Consider the following 19,162-nt stretch of genomic DNA (forward strand, 5'->3'; position numbering starts at 1 on the left):
GACTGCCATAAAGTGAACTTTCTCTTATCACTAAGTATCTGCTTTTGTTTGGCTTTCTCTTGACAGGTAAAGGAAAGGCTGCAGAAGATGGGAACATTCCAGCCCATGAACATCTTCTTGAGGCAGGAGATAAACAGAATGCAGAGAGTTATCACCTTAGTGCGAAGCACTCTGACTGATCTAAAACTTGCCATTGATGGGACCATCATCATGAATGAAAATCTAAGAGATGCTTTGGATTGCATGTATGATGCAAGGATTCCTGTCTGTTGGGAAAAGGCAGGTGCTAAACTATTTAGAGTCTTCAGATGATATTTGTCATCTGAAGAAGTGGGTTATGCCCATGGAAGCTCATGATATTATCTCTCTATATTTTTGGTTACTATGTAAGATTTTACAGGACCATTATTGTTTTTAAGTTTGTTTAGAGTCTTCCGTCAATGTGGCATTTTAAGGACTAAAAATCAAATTATATACTCTGATTATTAATCAACATATTTAGACACTTAATATTTTTTATTTCAAAAGGATTAATGTATTTTTTTCAACAAACAAAGTGCTTGATCTCAGTGATAATGTAAGTTATGATTGTGACTGCACTTTGAAAGCCGAGAGAGCGCAAGCATCCAGCTGAAGAATGTAGTTATAGGGTTGTTCAGGGTGTAAAATAAGCTAGAATCTGATCATAAATCCCCTTTTCTTTGCTCTTTTTCTGACTCACTTTAATAACTCCTTTTTGGTCTCAACCTCATCATTACTAGTTGTCTGGAGAAGAAATATTTTTTTCTGAAGTATTAATAAGTTGTAGAAGGGCTGTTAATGCCATCCCAAATAAGACTGAGTTTATTTTATACTTAGAGTAGAGATTAATCATCGTAATTATGAAAAATACAGTGTATCGTGATTGCACTTTTTGGGTACAGAATTAATTTTCTGAGAATTTATAAGGCTGTCCATTTGAATTTAAATACTAGGTCCATTAAGAAAATCAGAGTAAGTCTTTTTTATCTTATTGTCTGGAATCTCAAGGTAAGTAAAACAATACCTGGGCAAATAGCTGGTTAGCTTGCCTAAAATTAGATGATACATCAGATAATTTGCCTGCTCCACATGTGAAGAGTTCATCACATTTTGATCCAGGTGGCTAGCTAATATTTGGGTCTTGAGAGTTGTTTCAGTTAGGACCAGAAATGGATATTGGAATGAGGGATTTCATTGATGCATATTTGTTTGTTTATAAAGAATATAGATGTTATACTCATGTTTCTTTGATAAAATTAGGAACAAAACAAGAGACATTTTCTTTGTTCCATTCTCATTCCATTCTCGTTACAGTCATCATTCTATCCAAAAGCGCTCCTGGGTTTTCTCAGGGTCATGCATCTTCAGCTGTCTCTGGGGTTTCCTTGTTGCCTTTCATTCATTTTTCCATGCTGTTTCTGCTTTTCTCTCTCACACACATGCCTCCATCAAACCAGTACTCGATACAAGAGCTCCACCCACATTACTCAGATTCTTGATTAGCCTTGCATATGGGTTGTGTTGGGTGATGGCTGCTATGGTTTCAGCTTTCTCTTTCCAGAAAGGAACTGAATAGTGTTCCAGTATTTACCCTGGATGAATAGTGACAGTTATGACTACAGCTCCCATAAGGTTTCAGACAGCCTTAAGCATAATGGCATGAAACCAAGATGACAATGAAGTTGTTGCATTGTGCATCCTTGGCCTTGCTGTTCTAGAACTTTATCATTTTCAGTATCTTTATTATTCAAACTGATGCCAGTCTGTTGAAGATAGGGATTATCTTTAAGCTCCTCCACCACTACCCTCCCCACCCTGCAAAAGATAGCAATATCACCTACTTGTTTATGTTTTTGAGGCTGCTGAAGCATTTTGGAATTATTCACTGTGTGTGCATTTTGTTGATACCGGTTGTACCTCCCTGGTCCGGCACTCTTGGGACCTGACTGATCCAGAACCATGGAATTTGCCAGACCTGGGAGGTCAGTGCAGGGTGTGTGTCTTCTTTCCCTCTGGCCACCTAGGGGCTTTGCTTTTTTACAATCAGGCTCCACTGCCACCCAGGGCTTTGATCTCCCCACGGTGCTGGGTGGGAGGGACCTCTATTTTTCTCCTTGCAGCTTAGCTGCTGCCCAGTGCTCCTTTCTCCTTCTGGGATTCTGCTCTCCCCACAGTGCCCGGGGATTCCACTGCTGTCTAGAGCTCCATTCTCTCCCTGGTGGCTTAGCCGCCATCTGCGGCTTTGTGATCCCGCTGGTGGCCAAGGTCCTGCTTTCTCCCCAGAAGCTCTGCTGTCACCTGCTGGCTCCACGCTCCCTCCAGCACCCTGCTGCCAGCTGGAGCTTTACGCTTCCCATAGCAATGTGGCTGCCACCTGGGAGCTCTGCACTCCACCGAGCAGCTCTGCTGCCACGTGGGGGGCTCCATGCTCATCCCAGTGGTTCTTTGCTCCTTCTCCAGCATCCTCGCGGTGGCCCAAGGGGCTCTGTGCTTCCCTCTGGCAACTGTACTGCTGCCCTCCCCCAGTGACAGGAAGCTCCATTCCCCATCCTCTAGTTTGGAAACGCTCCTGGTTCCAGTCCGAGGGCTTATCCCATATCATGGGATCACTTGACAATGCCAGACCAGGGGTGTTGCTAGGAAGTCCAGATTATGGAGTTTCAACCTGTAGTCACATCATAGCATCAACAGGAACGATAACAAAATTCAGCTGTTACATAGCTGAAACTGAAGGTCTGAGGTAGCCTAAATTACCTGTCTTGATCTCATTCAGAATAATCCTTCAAAGTTGGGGGCATGTGTTTCCTTAAAATAAGCATAATCGCCTTTGTGATGGGAAAGAATGCTGACCTATATCAGTAATTCCCTCTAACATTAAATACTACCATATTTTCAGCAAATAATACTTTTTCAAACAAACAGCAGCCCACTTGCCTTTCTGAACATACTGCTCTTGATATAAATGTTACCCATTGTCCTTTAGTGATAAAAGCTGAGCAGGAGTTAACTTAATCAAAACTGATGCATATATGGATGAATGCAGATGATTTCTAGCTCTCTCATGTCTAGCAGCTTAGAGAGACAAAGAAACGAAACTACTTGTGGACACAGTCACAGTGAGTTCTCAAAAGCTGGACTTAACTAATGCTAATCAGACCTAGATTTCAATCCAAATGGGCATTATCCATAATACATAAAAATTAGGATTTTTACTTGACTTCAAAAAATTATAGCAATTGCTGTTCTGACTCAGTGTCAGACTAGTGGTGGTAGTGATGTTGTAACTTCAAAACTATGACAACAGTAAACATAACAACAATTAATAATCAGACACTAAAAGCAAGAGAATAAGAATGAGATCATGGTTTAATAGTCCCAAAGGGAGAAAGGGAAATAGCCAAACACAGAGCAATGCTGTTAAGACCATGGCATCAGCAGCAATATTTATTTGAAACTAGTTGAGAGAAACTGGTCACTGCTCAAATGTACAGTCAAGTGAATTGCCTCATTAGACAACTGAATTTCAAGCCTTTGCTGCATATTGAAAAATTATCACTAGAAGAATCTCTCTTTAAATAGCTACATTTTACTGACAAACATTCTTCTGTCTATTGTATACCTAGATTTTAATGAGATTGCTCTACTGAGAATAGAATTTAGCACCCGGGCTTATTTTTTCCAAAGTTAGTTTAGTTAAAAAAACAAACAAACACAAGCTTTCATTTGTAGAAAAATACAGCGCTTTGGCATGGCTGGATAAAAAGCACTAGTGAGGGATTATATTAAACTAGCCAATTAGCCCGTCATAAGATGGGATTTTTAGGTCTTCTTTCCTGAGCTCTCTCACTCTGTCTCTCTCTCTCTCTCTCCTTCCTCCTACTGCCTCCCTGCCTTTCTCTCAGCTCTCCTCCGCCTCCTGCCTCTCTCTCCGTCTCTTTCTTTCTCTTCTCCCCCTCCTGCCTCTCACTCTCCCTTTCTCTTCTCCTCCTCCTCCTGCCTCTCTCTCCCCTCTGTCTCTCCCTGCCCCCCTTCCCATTCTCCTTCCCCTTCCCTCCCGCCGTGGCGCTTGGCTGAGTGCATCTTGCTCAGCTGGGCTGCCACGAGGGAGGGAGGTGGGGCGGTGACGTACAGGGCCAGGGGGCGGGGCCGTATACGTCATCTCCCTCCCTTCCCCTCCCACCCTGGGGGAGCCCAAACAGCCCCTTGCGCTGCTGGCTCCCCTGGCGGCCCCGCTGAGGGGCGCAGCACTCAGCTGATTACCACAGCAGGAGGGGAGGGGGGCGGTGACATACACGGCCCTGCCCCCTGGATGTGTACGTCACTGTCCTGCCCTCTTCCCCTCCCTCCATGGTGGCTCGGCTGAGGGGAAAGAGGGCGTGGCTGTGCATGTCAGCGTTACAGACTCAGGGTATGTCTACACTACAAAGTTAATTCGAACTAACAGCCGCTGCCACCCAGCCCTCCGCCTCTTCCCAGGACAAGGCTGGCGGCTCCCAGGAGTCTGCCCAGGGCCGCAAGAGGCGGGCGCCCGTCTGGTCTAGTGCAGAGATCGTGGACCTCATCCAGGTTTGGGCGGAGGCCTCCAACGTCTACGATCTCTGCACTAGGCACAGGAAAGTGGCCGCCTAGGGCAGGATAGCTGCCAGCCTGGCCACCAAAGGCCACATGTGAACCCAGGAGCAGGTTTGCATGAAAATCAAGGTGGTCCAGTGAGACCCCCGGCCCTGAGCTTAGAACATAAGAACGGCCGTACTGGGTCAGACCAAAGGTCCATCTAGCCCAGTAGCCTGTCTGCCTACAGCGGCCAACACCAGCTACCCCGGAGGGGATGGACCGAAGACAATGACCAAGCTATTTGTCTCTTGCCATCCATCTCCAGCCTTCCACAAACAGAGACCAGGGACATCATTCTTACTCCCTGGCTAATAGCACTCCATGGACCCAACCTCCATGACTTTATCTAATTTCTCTTTAAACTCTGTTATAGTTCTATTCTTCACAGCCTCCTGCGAAAAGGAGTTCCACAGGTTGACTATTTGCTTTGTGAAGAAGAACTTTTGCTTATTAGTTTGAAGCCTGCTACCCATTCATTTCATTTGGTGTCCTCTAGTCCTTCTATTATGGGAACTAATGAAGAACTTTTCTTTATGCACCCTCTCCACACCACTCATGCTTTTATAGAACTCTATCATATCCTCCCTCAGTCTTCTCTTTTCTAAGCTGAAAAGCCCCAGTCTCTTTAGCCTCTCTTCACATGGGACCTGTTCCAAACCCCTGATCATTTTAGTTGCCCTTTTCTGAACCCTTTCCAAGGCCATATATCTTTTCTGGGGTGAGGAGATCACATCTGTACACAGTACTGAAGATATGGCGTACCATAGTTTTATACTTCCCCTCCTCCTTCTTCCCCTGGCTTCCCCCCTCCAGCTCCCTCCTCCCAGGTTTCCGCCTCCCCTCTCCCACCCTGTCTCTTCCCCTCTCCCACCTCCTTTTTCCAGTCTCCCCACAGGTTAATCTCCGCCCTCCACGCCCAGTTTTGTTAAATAAAGAGAGTTTCTGTTTATTGTCCTTTTTTTTTACATCAGGAAGGGGGCTAGGGAAGGGTTAGTGGAAGGAGGTGAGGGAGGAATGGGGTACAAGCCCCTGATGGGGAGACTCATAGACTTTAAGGTCAGAAGGGACCATTATGATCATCTAGTCTGACCCCCTGCACAGCGCAGGCCACAGAATCTCGCCCACCCCTCTTAGAATAATCCTCTCACCTATGTCTCAGATATTGAAGCCTTCAAATACTTTGAAGGCCCCAACATGCAGAGAGTCCTTCAGCTGTGATCTGTGCCCAATGCTACAGAGGAAGGCGAAAAACCTCCAGGGCCTCTGCCAATCTACCCTGGAGGAAAATTCCTTCCTGACCCCAAATATGGCGATCAGCTAAACCCTGAGCATGTGGGTAAGACTCACCAGCCAGACACCCAGAAAGTTCCCTATAATGAATGGTCAATTAGTTACCAAGATCATGTTATTTCATCCAACCATCCCCTTATCATAGAATCATAGAACTGGAAGAGACCTCAGAAGGTCGTCAAGTCCAGCCCTCCGCTCTAGGCAGGACCAATCCCATCTAAATCAACCCGGCCAGGGTTTTGTCAAGCTGAGACTTAAACACCTCTAGGGATGGAGACTCCACTACTTCCCTAGGTAACCCATTCCAGTGCTTCACTACCCTCCTAGTAAAATAGTTTTTCCTAATATCCAATCTGGACCTCTCCCACCACAACTTGAGACCATTGCTCCTTGTTCTGCCATCTGTCACTACTGAGAACAGCCTCTCTCCATCCTCTTTGGAACCTCCCTTCAGGAAGTTGAAGGCTGCTATCAAGTCCCCCCTTACTCTTCGCTTCTGCAGACTAAACAGACCCAAGTCCCTCAGCCTCTCCTCGTAGGTCATATGCTCCAGACCCCTAATCATTTTGGTTGCCCTCCGCTGGACCCTCTCCAATGCGTCTGCATCCTTTTTGTAGTGGGGGGCCCAGAACTGGACACAGTACTCCAGATGTGGCCTCACCAAAGCCGAATAAAGGGGAATAATGACATCTCTGGATCTGCTGGCAATGCTCCTCTTAATGCATCCTAATATGCCATTAGCCTTCTTGGCTACAAGGGCACACTGTTGACTCATATCTAGCTTCTCATCCACTGTAACCCCCAGGTCCTTTTCTGCAGAACTACTACTTAACTGGTTGGTCCCCAGCCTGTAACTATGCTTGGGATTCTTCCGTCCCAAGTGCAGGACTCTACACTTGTCTTTGTTGAATCTCATGAGATTTCTAGTGGCCCAATCCTCCAATTTGTCTAAGTCACTCTGGACCCTATCTCTGCCCTTAAGCGTATCTACCTCTCCCCCTAGCTTAGTGTCATCTGCAAACTTGCTGAGGGTGCAATCTATCCCCTCATCCAGGTCATTAATAAAGATATTGAACAAAACCGGTCCTAGAACCGAACCTTGGGGTACTCCACTAGAAACCGACCGCCATCCTGACATCGAGCCATTGATCACTACCCGCTGGGCCCGGCCTTCTAGCCATCTTTCTATCCATCTTACCGTCCATTTATCCAATCCGCATTCCCTTAACTTGCTGGCAAGAATATTGTGGGAGACCGTATCAAAAGCCTTGCTAAAGTCAAGGTATATAACATCCACTGACTTTCCCATGTCCACTGAGCCAGTTACCTCATCATAGAACTAATCAGATTGGTCAAGCACGACTTGCCCTTTGTGAATCCATGCTGACTATTCCTGATCACTTTCCTCTCATTCAAGTGTCTCAAAATGGATTCCTTTAGGATCCCTTCCATGATTTTTCCAGGAACCGAGGTAAGACTGACCGGCCTATAGTTCCCTGGATCGTCCTTCTTCCCTTTTTTGAAGATGGGCACTACATTTGCCTTTTTCCAATCATTCGGGATTTCGCCCGATCTCCACGACTTTTCAAAGATAATGGCCAAAGGCTCCTCAATGACATTTGCCAACTCCTTCAGTACCCTTGGGTGCATTAAGTCTGGACCCATGGATATGTGTACGTTTAGTTTTTCTAAATAGTTCCTAACCTGTTCTTTACCCACCAAGGGCTGTCCATCTTCTTCCCATCTTGCGTCGCTTAGCACAGAAGTCCAGGAGCCGACCTTGTCCGTGAATACAGAGGCAAAGAAAGCATTGAGTACTTCAGCTTTCCCCACATCCTCTGTCACTAGGTTACCTCCTTCATCCATTAGGGACTGCACACCCTCTCTGATCACCTTCTTCTTGTTGACATGCCTGTAGAAACCTTTCTTGTTATCCTTTACATCCTTAGCTAGTCGCAACTCCATTTGCGCTTTCGCCTTCCTGATAACCCCCCGGCATTCTCGAACTATACATTTAAACTCCTCCCTAGTCATTTGTCCAAGTTTCCACTTTCTGTAAGCTTCCTTTTTGTGCTTAAGTACACCAAGGATTTCCCCTGTAAGCCAGGACTGGGGTGGCTCTGCGGGCTCCTCGGGGTGGAAGCTCTCCTGCAGGGTCTCCTGGATCCTGACAGCCCCCCAATTGACTACCCTGGATGGCAGCCTGCGGCAAGTGCAGCCAGACTGATGGCTGAGTGCTGTTATGTGCCGAGTGTGGGCATTCAGGGCACTCCAAGACAGGACTGCTTTACTGTCCCTCATCGAAGTAGACAAGCAAGCGGGGAACCCTGAGAACTGTCTGTCCAAGGTGGGTGTCGGGTCCCTTTAAGCACAGCCCTCGGCTAGCCTGAGACGGAAGCTCCACACTCTAAGTCCTAACCTGATGCCCTACTGGCACTGCTTCTGGCAAGCCTTAACTTTGGTTCAGGGTCCACTCAATGTGTACATGCAAAATGCTAATTCGAACTAGTTTTTAGGTCTAGATGCACTAGTTCGAATTAGCTTAGTTCGAGTTAACTAATTCTAATTAAGTTAGTTCGAATTAGTGCTGTAGTGTAGATATACCCTCACAGACACTGGGCTGCTATATATGGGTATGTTTACACTGCCACCCTAGTTCGAACTAGCGGGGTAATGTAGGCAACCGGAGTTGCAAATGAAGCCCGGGATTTGAATTTCCCGGGCTTCATTTGCATATTGCCGGGCGCCGCCATTTTTAAATGTCCGCTAGTGCGGACTCCGTGCCCCGCGGCTACACGCGGCATGGACTAGGTAGTTCGGAATAGGCTTCCTATTCCTACTCGGAACTACGAGGAGCCTAATTCGAACTACCTACTCCGTGCCGCGTGTAGCCGTGGGCATGGAGTCTGCACTAATGGGGATTTAAAAATGGCAGCGCCCAGCAAGATGCAAATGAAGCCCGGGATATTTAAATCCCGGGCTTCATTTGCAACTTCGAATGCCTACATTAGCCACCCTAGTTCGAACTAGGGTGGCAGTGTAGACATACCCTAGGTTACCTCCCTTATCCAGTAAGGGCCCCACACCGTCTTTGATCACCCTCTTATTGCTAATATGCCTGTAGAAACCTTTCCTGTTATCCTTCACATCCCTTGCTAGCTGCAATTCCAATTGACCTTTTGCCTTCCTGATAACTCCCCTGCATTCTCAAGCAATATATTTATACTGCTCTCTAGTCATCTGTCCAAGTTTCCACTTCTTGTAGGCTTCCTTTTTGTGTTTAAGCTCCCCAAGGATGTCCCCAGTAAGCCAGTCTGATCGCCTACCATATTTGCTTTTCTTGTGAGCATTGGGGTGGTTTCTTCCTGTGTCTTTGATAAGGCTTCTTTAAAATACTGCCTGCTCTCCTGGACTCATTTCCCCTTCATGTAAGCATCCCAGGGAATCCTGCCCATCAATTCTCTGAAGGAGTCAAAGACTGCTTTTCTGAAGTCCAGGGTGTGTATTTTGCTATTCTCCTTTCTTCTTTTGGTCAAGATCCTGAAATCTACCATCTCATGATCACTGCTTCCCAGATTGTCACCTATTTCTACGTCCCCTACTAGTTACTCCCTGTTTGTGAGCAGCAGGTCAAACTGCACATGGCCCCTGGTTGGTTCCTTCAGCACTTGTACCAAAAAGTTATCCCCAACTTTTTCAAAAAACTTCCTGGATTGTCTGTGTACTGCTGTATTGGTCTCCCAACAGATGTCAGGGTGATTAAAGTCCCCCATGAGAACCAGGGCCTGCGATCTGGAAGTTGTGTGAAGAAAACCTCATTTACCTCATGCAACTGATCCGGTGGTCTATAGCAGACACCAACCACAGCATCACCCCTGTTGCTTCCACCTTTCTAGGTAACAGCTCTCTTTTGTTGCTAATTAGTCCGGTATCTCAGAGTTTGTGCTGCAGTGATGAAATCTCACATTCCCGGCCCCGATGATGATGAATGATGGGAAGGTAGTTACAATTGCACATAAAATAATTGTTTTTCCTTTATCTTTTCAAGAAAAGAAATTACATACAAACCAATAGTATTTAGATTACAAAGCAAACAACTCAAAAGTTATTACATGCCATCAATCAACTTCAGTTGGGCCCCCTTCCACATCATATAGGGTATGTCTACACTACTACCCTAGTTCGAACTAGGGTGGTAATGTAAGCAACCGGAGTTGCAAATGAAGCCCGGGATTTGAATTTCCTGGGCTTCATTTGCATATTGTCGGGCGCCGCCATTTTTAAATGTCCGCTAGTGCGGACTCCGTGCCCTGCAGCTACACGCTGCACGGACTAGGTAGTTCGGATTAGGCTTCCTATTCCTACTCCGAACTAACAAGAGAGAGCTGTTACCTAGAAAGGTGGTTGGGTTCCTGGCACCATGTTCTGGAACCAGAGGGTTGTCAGGGGGAAATGGAGATAGGCTTCCCCCCCACCCAGGGGGTTTGAGGTGCTCCTGTTCTCTGTAGTGGTGTCAGGGGAACTGCATTACTTCAAGTGTGTAAAACTTGGCCCACTTTACTGGGGAGTGCAGAAGGCATATATCCTACAGGAGGGCCACCATCTGCCACATTTTAAGTCCTTGCTTCCAAGCATGGGGGTATTGTTATTGTTCAAAAAAGGTGATAGAATTTGTAATGTGAGTAACAAATAACATAAGAAATCACCTCAGCTAGGTCTCAGAAACAGCCAAACCATATTTACTGGAAGTTCAGCGAGAAGGTTCAGCCTGAGACACCCTTCATGGAAACTTTAATCCGAAACAGTTAGTTTGACAGTTATAATCAATTGAAGATGGAGTCTTTCTGTGGAAAGTGTTGGACAACCATAGCTACAGCTGGTGCTACTAGTCCTATCTATAATAATATTTATAAGGGGCAATTCTGGCACTGTTGAGGTCAATTGAAGAGGTATCATTGTCTGTAGTTGGACCAAAATTTCACCTTGAGGTTGATGATTCCAAAATTAACATTTCAATGGTCTTGTAATATGTCCCTGGTACTTTTGGATATTTTCATTGATATGATAAATGACTTGATATTGCTATGATTACAAAATGTTGAAAGTTCTAAATACCCTTCTCCCCTAAAAACATCTTTTGTACCTCTTTTATTCCTATTTTTAGGCATCCTGGGCTTCTAGCACCTTAGGTTTCTGGTTTACTGAACTCCTGGAAAGAAACCATCAGTTTTACTGCTGGATATCTGAGGGCCGACCAAACTGCTTCTGGATGACAGGGTTCTTTAACCCTCAAGGATTTTTGACTGCAATGAGACAGGTGAATAGGTTTATTTTTGAATTGCCCTTTCAATAATATTCCCCCTTTATTGTAGCTTGATTGGGAAGGCTGAGTATGTGCGAGAGGCGGAATATTTGTGTGTGTGTGTTGAACTCCTTTGCCATTTTAGGGTTAGATTCTGCCTTTGGCTACATCCAACATGTTAGAAGGGGAGCTAAGGGACAGCTGAAATCTCCAGGACAAATTTTTGCTGCCTTAGAAGTAATATCTGCCAGGTTACCCTTGAGTATGGTTCACTGTACTTACTACTCTGAACCCAACCAGCTTCATGCCAAGGGCTGCCTTGGAGGTCTCTAGGAAGGATTGAAGATTCTATGTTTTTCAGTTGGATTCTGAGCAGCCTCTTGGGGGTGTGTGTGCAAAGGGTGGGAAATCCTTATGCCCTTTCCATTGCACACTCTCACACAGGGTCTAGTTCCTGATCGCGGATCTCTTCAGTGCTTAGCCCATCTGGATAGTTTTCAAAAGAAGTGATGTTAGTCCTCTTTGTCACACCTGCAGGTCAGCAGTTAAAGCAGACTAGTTTCTCCCAGGGGAGAATGTAAAATTATCTATAGGGAAGAGATATATACAACCTGTGAACATGGTGATTATTGTTTCTGACTAAAGGATTGCCCAGTTTTTAGCTAGCGTTGGTTTTTAGGAACCTAAAAACCACTGGGTGTTGCTCGCCGTATTCAAATATTCATACCTTTGGGAATGTGTGATTGGGATTTGGATAACTGGCCATGTGAAGAGAGGTGCAAGCTGATTGCACAGAACATTGACTGTGAGACCTGTGCGCTCCCTCTGCATCCAAAGTCACCTCACAAATTCTAGGTATGCAAGCACAGTTAGCAAAACTACACAATCCCAGGAGACCATCTTGTGGGTCACTATGATGGCCCACTTACTAGCCTAACTAGCCCATCACTGCAAATAATGCTGCTTTAATCATAGAGAGTACTGAAAAAAAAAAAAAAAAAAAAAGATAATTACTTGTGTGATAATTCAATTTATGGACAGCCATTTATTTACTGAAATTGTCATAAAACATAGGCACTCTTCAAAATAATACCCATAGTCTTAATTGTTGCTTTGAATAGGAAATAACTCGAGCCAACAAAGGGTGGGCACTTGACAGTGTAGTACTGTGTAATGAAGTTACCAAGTGGATGAAGGATGACATCACAACTCCTCCTCCTGAGGGTGTCTACGTATATGGACTCTATCTAGAAGGAGCTGGTTGGGACAGAAGAAATTTAAAAATCATTGAAGCTAAGCCAAAGGTGCTCTTTGAAATGATGCCTGTCATACGGATTTATGCAGAAAACAACAGTAAGTGACTAACTTTAGCTTATACCGTATTGAGAGCATCTTAATTTTAATTTGTTTTACATATACTTGACCAGTTATTAATGAGTCGTCAGAGCATTGGGATGTTAGATGCTGCTATCCATAATTCCATATGGGCATATCATATGTTATTCTATTTTGTAGGATCTACTGGAATATAAGCAGGATTTGGAGTCATACTTCATGAATAGTAATAGATGGTTCCTGTCTTGAGAACTGTTACTACTCTATTTTTAGAATATATGTAATTTACATACAACTTCCTGACCATCTTTACCACTACAAGACTCTAGCATTTTGCCTTCCACTTCCAGTATGTTTAACCATTATATTATGCATTTCTCAGTATATAGCAAAATGTATGGTTAAGACTCAGAATCCTGGTCTACCCCAGCAGAAGTGTTACAGTAACACTGGAAACAGAAACCATTGTATCACCTCCCTATAGGTTTTTGGACTGGCTAAATTAAGTGCATTGTAAATGAAGTAGGAATCCTTCTTCTCACTGAATATTTGTCTGATAGTCCAAAATACAAGTGGGGCTGCATGCATAACTTAGAATTCTTTACCAGACCAAGTTTTTTTGCAGAATGAATTCTCAGCTGTGCAATAGGGCTATTAGGGCTGATCTAAGACCAAATGCATCACAGGTGAGGTGTGTCTACGGCACCCCTTCCATTTTAAAATATTTGAATAACTTATTTTTATTGCTATTTGTGTTCCTTTTCATTACTTTAATGCATGATTTGCATGCATGATTTATCCCTGTCGCATAGGACAATACATTTTTATGCTAGGATCTGTAAATCTGTTTTTATTCATGTCATAGATAAGCAATTTTAAAAAATGTTTCCTCTAAGCTTATAGAAACTTATTAATTTTAAGAATAACTCAAATGTACTAATATCATGTAATTGAACTATGTAACACTTTAGGATGGAACAGTATTATGTATTTAGGTATGGACTGAGTCATCAATCAGCAGATCTCATCTTCTATGATGCCGTTGGTGAGCGACTAAGCCAATGTTAGCTCAGCAAATTCGATTACAGATGTCATATAAAAATCCACCATCTGTGGGTGTTGTACATTCTTTTTTTTAATCTTATGCCTTTCTTCTAATCTCAAGATAAGTTCACTCTTGAAGCATTTAAGAGTCTGTACAATAGTTTGGTGTCAGAACAATCTGTCCTGCACTGATTTCCAGGCCACTGCATGACTTCACATTGGTCTTTAAGATCTTTTTATAACACTTACTCTGACCACCAATAGAGTGCTTTCCATAAACAAGCTGGGTCTAGAAGACCATGTTTAGTATCCATGTATCATCCATCCGTATAACGTGACCAGTCCAGTGAAACTGTTCATAAATCTTGTTTCCATGACCATGACACCAAACAGCTAAAGGACCTCTATGTTAGGAATTCTGTCTCACCAATTCACATTGGCAGTCTTCCTGTGGAACTGATCGAGTTTCAAAACATGGTGACAATATGTGGTCCATGACTCTGAACCATACAGCAGGATATTCAGGACAACTGCCTGATGAACACTATATGAAGGTATTATTCTAACATTATAGTCATTCCATAAAGCGTTCGATCAATCTTCCAAAGGCAGTGGCTGGTTTTGGCTAGTCAAATAGATGCATAATTATCAGCATTTATGCTGGAGGACAGTTTGCATCCTTATCAACAACCTTGAGGACAGTATCAGCAGCATGAACGCTGGTGTACTGGGCTCTTTCTGAACAGACATAGCCTCTGTCTTGAGGCTTACAGTGAGTCCCAAACCGTGAGCAGAAGAAATACACAGTCCTCAGATCGTGCAATCCCTGAAAGCAACTAACAAAAAGTAGATGCTGAACAGCAGAGGAACAAGGAAACATCCTTGCTTTGTACCATTTGATACTTCAAAAGGTGCTGATGTATTTCCATTGTTAAGTATGTGACCTAACATATCATCATGAAAAGACTGAACTACATTGATACATTTTTCAGGACAGTTGATTTGCCCAAGTACCTTGCAAAGCCTGTTTCTGTTGACCATTTTGAATGCCATGGTCAGGTCAATCAAAATTATGTGGAGATCCTGATTGCTTTCTACATTTTTCTTGTATTTGCCTGACCTTGAACAGCATGAAATCACAAATGGCATCATTCCTGAAAGCCAGCGTGGAACACAACGCAATGACAGACAGTTGTAGAAGATATGGGCCAGGATCTTACTAGCTTTTGATAGCAGTGAGACCCGGTGGTCATCACAGCATGCACGGTCACCTTTTCTTTTAAAAATGTGTACAATCTTTAAAATCCCGGGGCACTTTGCTCTTTCTCCCAAATGGTGATAAATAAATGGGTCAGACAGGGCATAGCTGGTCACCACCAGCTTTATAAATCCCTGATGGGATTGTGTCACTGCCAGGTGCCTTTCCAGATTTCATCTGAGTGACAGCTTTTTGTACCTCATCAAGAGTTGGTGGCATAACCAGCCGTGAATCATTAGCCCGCTGAGGAATCTCTTCAAGAATACTCCTGTCAAAAGTTGATATCTGGTTTAATACATTGTGAAAATGTTTAGCCCAGTGGTTAAGGATTTTAGCTACACCTGTAATCATAGTGCTGCCATCAGCAGAGTGCACTGTCGGAGAGTCAGCAACACATGCTCCATAGACTGCCCTTAGCCCATCATAGAATACTTTAAAATCATGTCTATCGGCTGCATCTTTAAGTTTCTCAGCTTTACATTTCCACCAGTGCTCTTTCATTTCTTGTAATTTGACTTGTGCCTTCTGCTTAGCTTGAGTGTAAGCTGATCTCATGGAGGCATTCTCTTTATCATTGATCCAGGCCAGATGTGTCACATGCATTTTATTAAGAAGATATTGAGCAACTTTGTTCTTGTCATCAAATCAGTCCTTGTGTTTGAGTGTTTGGAAACCTAGTATTTCAACAAGAGTGTAAGTGGTTTCTCTGGTGTTAATGTAGTCCTCTTTGGTAGTGGATAGCTGTTCTGGACCTTCGCTATTAATAATTAAGGAAGCATCAAGACTTAATTGAAGCAATGCTTTTGTCTCAGACATTTCAAGTTTACCTACATACATTTTTTTCGGCATACAGCAGATTTATGACGCTTTGCTGGACAAAGACTCAAGGAGACAACACTGTGGTACCAGGAATCAGTGCCATGCATTAACATCAGAAAGATCTCTTTGTTTTGTAATGATGTAGTCAATCCTATGCTAGTTCTAAGACTGAGGATGCATCCATGTTGCTTTGTATTTGTTCACCTGTTGGAAGAACGTGCTTGCAATAGCAAGCTCATGCAGCACACCAATTTAAAGAAGGGTGTGCCATTTGAGTTCTTGCTTCCAATACCATGATGTCTAAGCACCTTTGGACATTTGGTTCTGTCCTGACCAACTCTAGGATAAAATTACTGAGTATATATAGCTTGGATTTAAAAGGTACTGAAGAGATCACTGAATTCAGGCTATCATAGGAAGTCTCCTTTTCATTATCTGCATCAGGCAATGTGGGCGCATATACACTAACAAGTACAAGGCACTGTGCTTGCATCAGTCTAAGCCAGCGTTTCCCAAACTATGGGCTGTGGCCCGGTACCGAGCCTCAGCGTGGCTGCCAGGAGGGGAGCAGAGTGGGGTGGGCTGGGAGGAGGTGTGTGTGTGTGTGGGGAGGGGGAAACCGGCCACCGGGAAGCAGGGTTGGGGGCAGCAGATCTGTCCTGTGGGATGGGAGTGGGGGCGGGTGGCCACCGGAAGCAGAGTTAGGGGTAGCGGGGCTGTCCAGCAGAGATCCAGGCGGGTAGGCGGCTGGCGGAAGCAGGGTTAGGGATAGCGGGGCTGTTCGCGGAGATCTGAGCGGGCGGACGGCAGAAGCAGGGTTGGGGGCAGCGGGGCTGTCTGGCAGAGATCAGAGAGGGTGGGCGGCGGAACCAGGGCTGAACAGGGGGAAGGGGGACTATCCAGAGAAGATCGGGAGTAGGAAGACTGGAAGTAGGGCTGGACGAGGGCAACGGGCTGGCCGGGGGGGGGGGGGGGGGAGGGAGAGGGAGATGGGCTGAACGGGGGAGATCTGGAGGAGGAGGATGGGAGAAACAGCTGATGGAAGCAGGGCTGGACGAGGGCAGCGAGGCTGGTGGGGGGAGGTCATCGGGGGAGCAGGGCTGACCGGGGGAGATCGGTGGGGGGCAGGGGAGGGAACCGGCTGCCGGAAGAAGGGCTGGATGGGGGCAGCAGGGCTGGACTGGGGAGATCGGGAAGAGAAGGGTGGGGGGAGGAGGACTGACCCGGGCACATGCAGACCCGTGCACATGAGTGAGACCGGCCTCGGTGATTCCATTTTGCCCTCCCACATACCCTCCCACAAGTAGTTGCAAACTGCCTTGCTGGTAGACACACTAACGCAGCCTGAGCACATCTACCAGCCAGGCAGTTCGCAGCTAAGGACTGATACACCTAATAATAATAACATTTACCTAATTAGAAAATACTGAACATTTTATATGTCTGGTAATTTCTCAATTTGTTTCCCGGACAAGTGGGAACTGGCTTTGCCATGAGGAAATCACTAGTTCCCCAGCTTGAATCCAAGCCACATGCCATCAGTCTTTACCTCATAACAGCAAAGCTTAGACCAGGGGTTCCCAAACTTTTTGACACGGGGACCAGTAAAACCATTCACGAGCTTTTGGAGGACCGGTAACAGTCATTTCCATATTTGCATATTCATTAAGCAGCTGATGAATATTCAACTAAGTTGTTTCTGGTCCTCCCAAAGCCCCCAGTGCCAGTGTTAGCAAAGCTTTTGATACAGTCACCAACAGCATTCTTGCCAGCAAGTTAAGGGAATGTGGATTGGATAAATGGACGGTAAGATGGATAGAAAGCTGGCTGGAAGGTCGGACCCAGTGGGTAGTGATCAACGGCTTGCTGTCAGGATGGCGGTCAGTTTCTATCGGAGTGCCCCAAGGATCAGTTCTGAGACCGGTTTTGTTCAACATCTTTATTAATGACCTGGATGTGGGGATGGATTGTACCCTCAGCAAGTTTGCGGATGACAATAAGCTAGGGGAAGAGGTAGACATGCTGGAGGGCAGGGATAGAGTCCAGAGTGACTTAGACAAATTGGAGACTTGGGCCACAAGAAATCTGATGACAAATGTAGAGTCCTGCACTTGGGACGGAAGACTCCCAAGCATTGTTACAAGTGGAGGACCAACTGGCTAAGTAGCAGTTCTGTAGAAAAGGACCTGGGGATTACAGTGGATGAGAAGCTAGACATGAGTCAACAGCAGGACCGGACTAAGGGGTGGATTAGCCAGGCAGCAGCCCAGGGTGCCAACCTACGGGGGACACCCAGCTCCTGGCGGGCTGCAGCGGCCGCCCAGGGCGGGGGCTGTGTTAACCCCCGCAGCACCGGCCAGCAGCGCCCTTCCCCCCCACAGCCGCAGGGCCCTGCACGGCCAGGCGCAGCCCACCTTGGGCGGCCCTGGGCTGCGCGCCATCGGCGGTGGCCAGGCTGACTGGGCAGCACATGTGCCGTGCGTCCTCCCATGCGCCTCGGGGGCAGGCCCGTGCATGCATCGTGCGCCTGGAGGCGGGGCCATGCACCCCGGGGGCGGCGCCACGTGCCTGGGGCTCGGAGCGCCAAAATGGCTTGGGCCGGCCCTGGTCAACAGTGTGCCCTTGTAGCCAAGAAGGATAATGGCATACTAGTTTGCATTAAGAGGAGCATTGCCAATAGATCCAGAGATGTGATTATTCCTCTTTACTTGGCTCTGGTGAGGCCACATCTTAAGGATTGTGTCCAGTTCTGGGCCCCCAATTACAGGAAGGATGTGGATGCATTGGAGAGGGTCCAGCGGAGGGTGACCAAAATGATTAGGGGGCTGGACCATATGATCTACAAGGAGAGGCTGAGAGAGTTGGGCCTATTTAGTCTGCAGAAGAGAAGAGTGAGGGGGGATTTGATAGCAGCCTTCAACTTCCTGAAGAGAAGTTCCAAAGAGGCTGGAGAAAGGCTGATCACAGTAGTGGTGGATGGCAGAATAAGGAACAGTGGTCTCAAGTTGCAGTAGGAGAGGGCCAGGTTGGATATTAGGAAAAACTATTTCACTAGGAGATGGTAAAGCACTGGAATGGGTTACCTAGGGAAGTAGTGGAATCTCCATCCCTAGAGTTGTTTTAGTCTCGGCTTGACAAAGCCCTGTCTGGGTTGATTTAATTGGGATTGGTCCTGCCTTGGGCAGGGGGCTGGACTTGATGGCCTTCTAAGGTCTCTTCCAGCTTTATGATTCTATGGGGTTCTTCATTAATAATATGCTGGTTTTCTGCAGCTAAGCATTTATTCAAATTGAGCCTGGACTCAAACTCTATCCATAGGCTTTAAAATGGGCAGATGACTTTCCAAGTTGCTTCAGAGCATCAACTAAAGTTATGCCAGAAATTGTACTCAAAAAGCATAAGCAACAACTTTGCATTCTTGTTAGATATTGTGAACAAAAACAGAATACTTTGTCAGTTGATTTTGAGAAAACTAGCCA

General features: G+C 45.6%; 1 protein-coding gene across 2 annotated transcripts in view; it reads left to right on the forward strand.

The window, feature by feature from the left end:
- The window catches only part of DNAH5 (dynein axonemal heavy chain 5), a 246,615-nt gene that overhangs the window by 219,582 nt on the left and 7,871 nt on the right, over nt 1-19,162 (forward strand). For both annotated transcript variants that reach the window (XM_089776436.1, XM_089776437.1), the window contains 3 exons: nt 67-279; nt 11,090-11,242; nt 12,349-12,580. In XM_089776436.1, the coding sequence (XP_089632562.1) occupies nt 67-279; nt 11,090-11,242; nt 12,349-12,580 (598 nt within the window). The remainder of the gene's footprint in view (nt 1-66; nt 280-11,089; nt 11,243-12,348; nt 12,581-19,162) is intronic.

This window comes from Pelodiscus sinensis, chromosome 2 (assembly GCF_052426305.1).
Source record: "Pelodiscus sinensis isolate ZL-2025 chromosome 2, ASM5242630v1, whole genome shotgun sequence".
NCBI classification, from domain to species: domain Eukaryota; kingdom Metazoa; phylum Chordata; order Testudines; family Trionychidae; genus Pelodiscus; species Pelodiscus sinensis.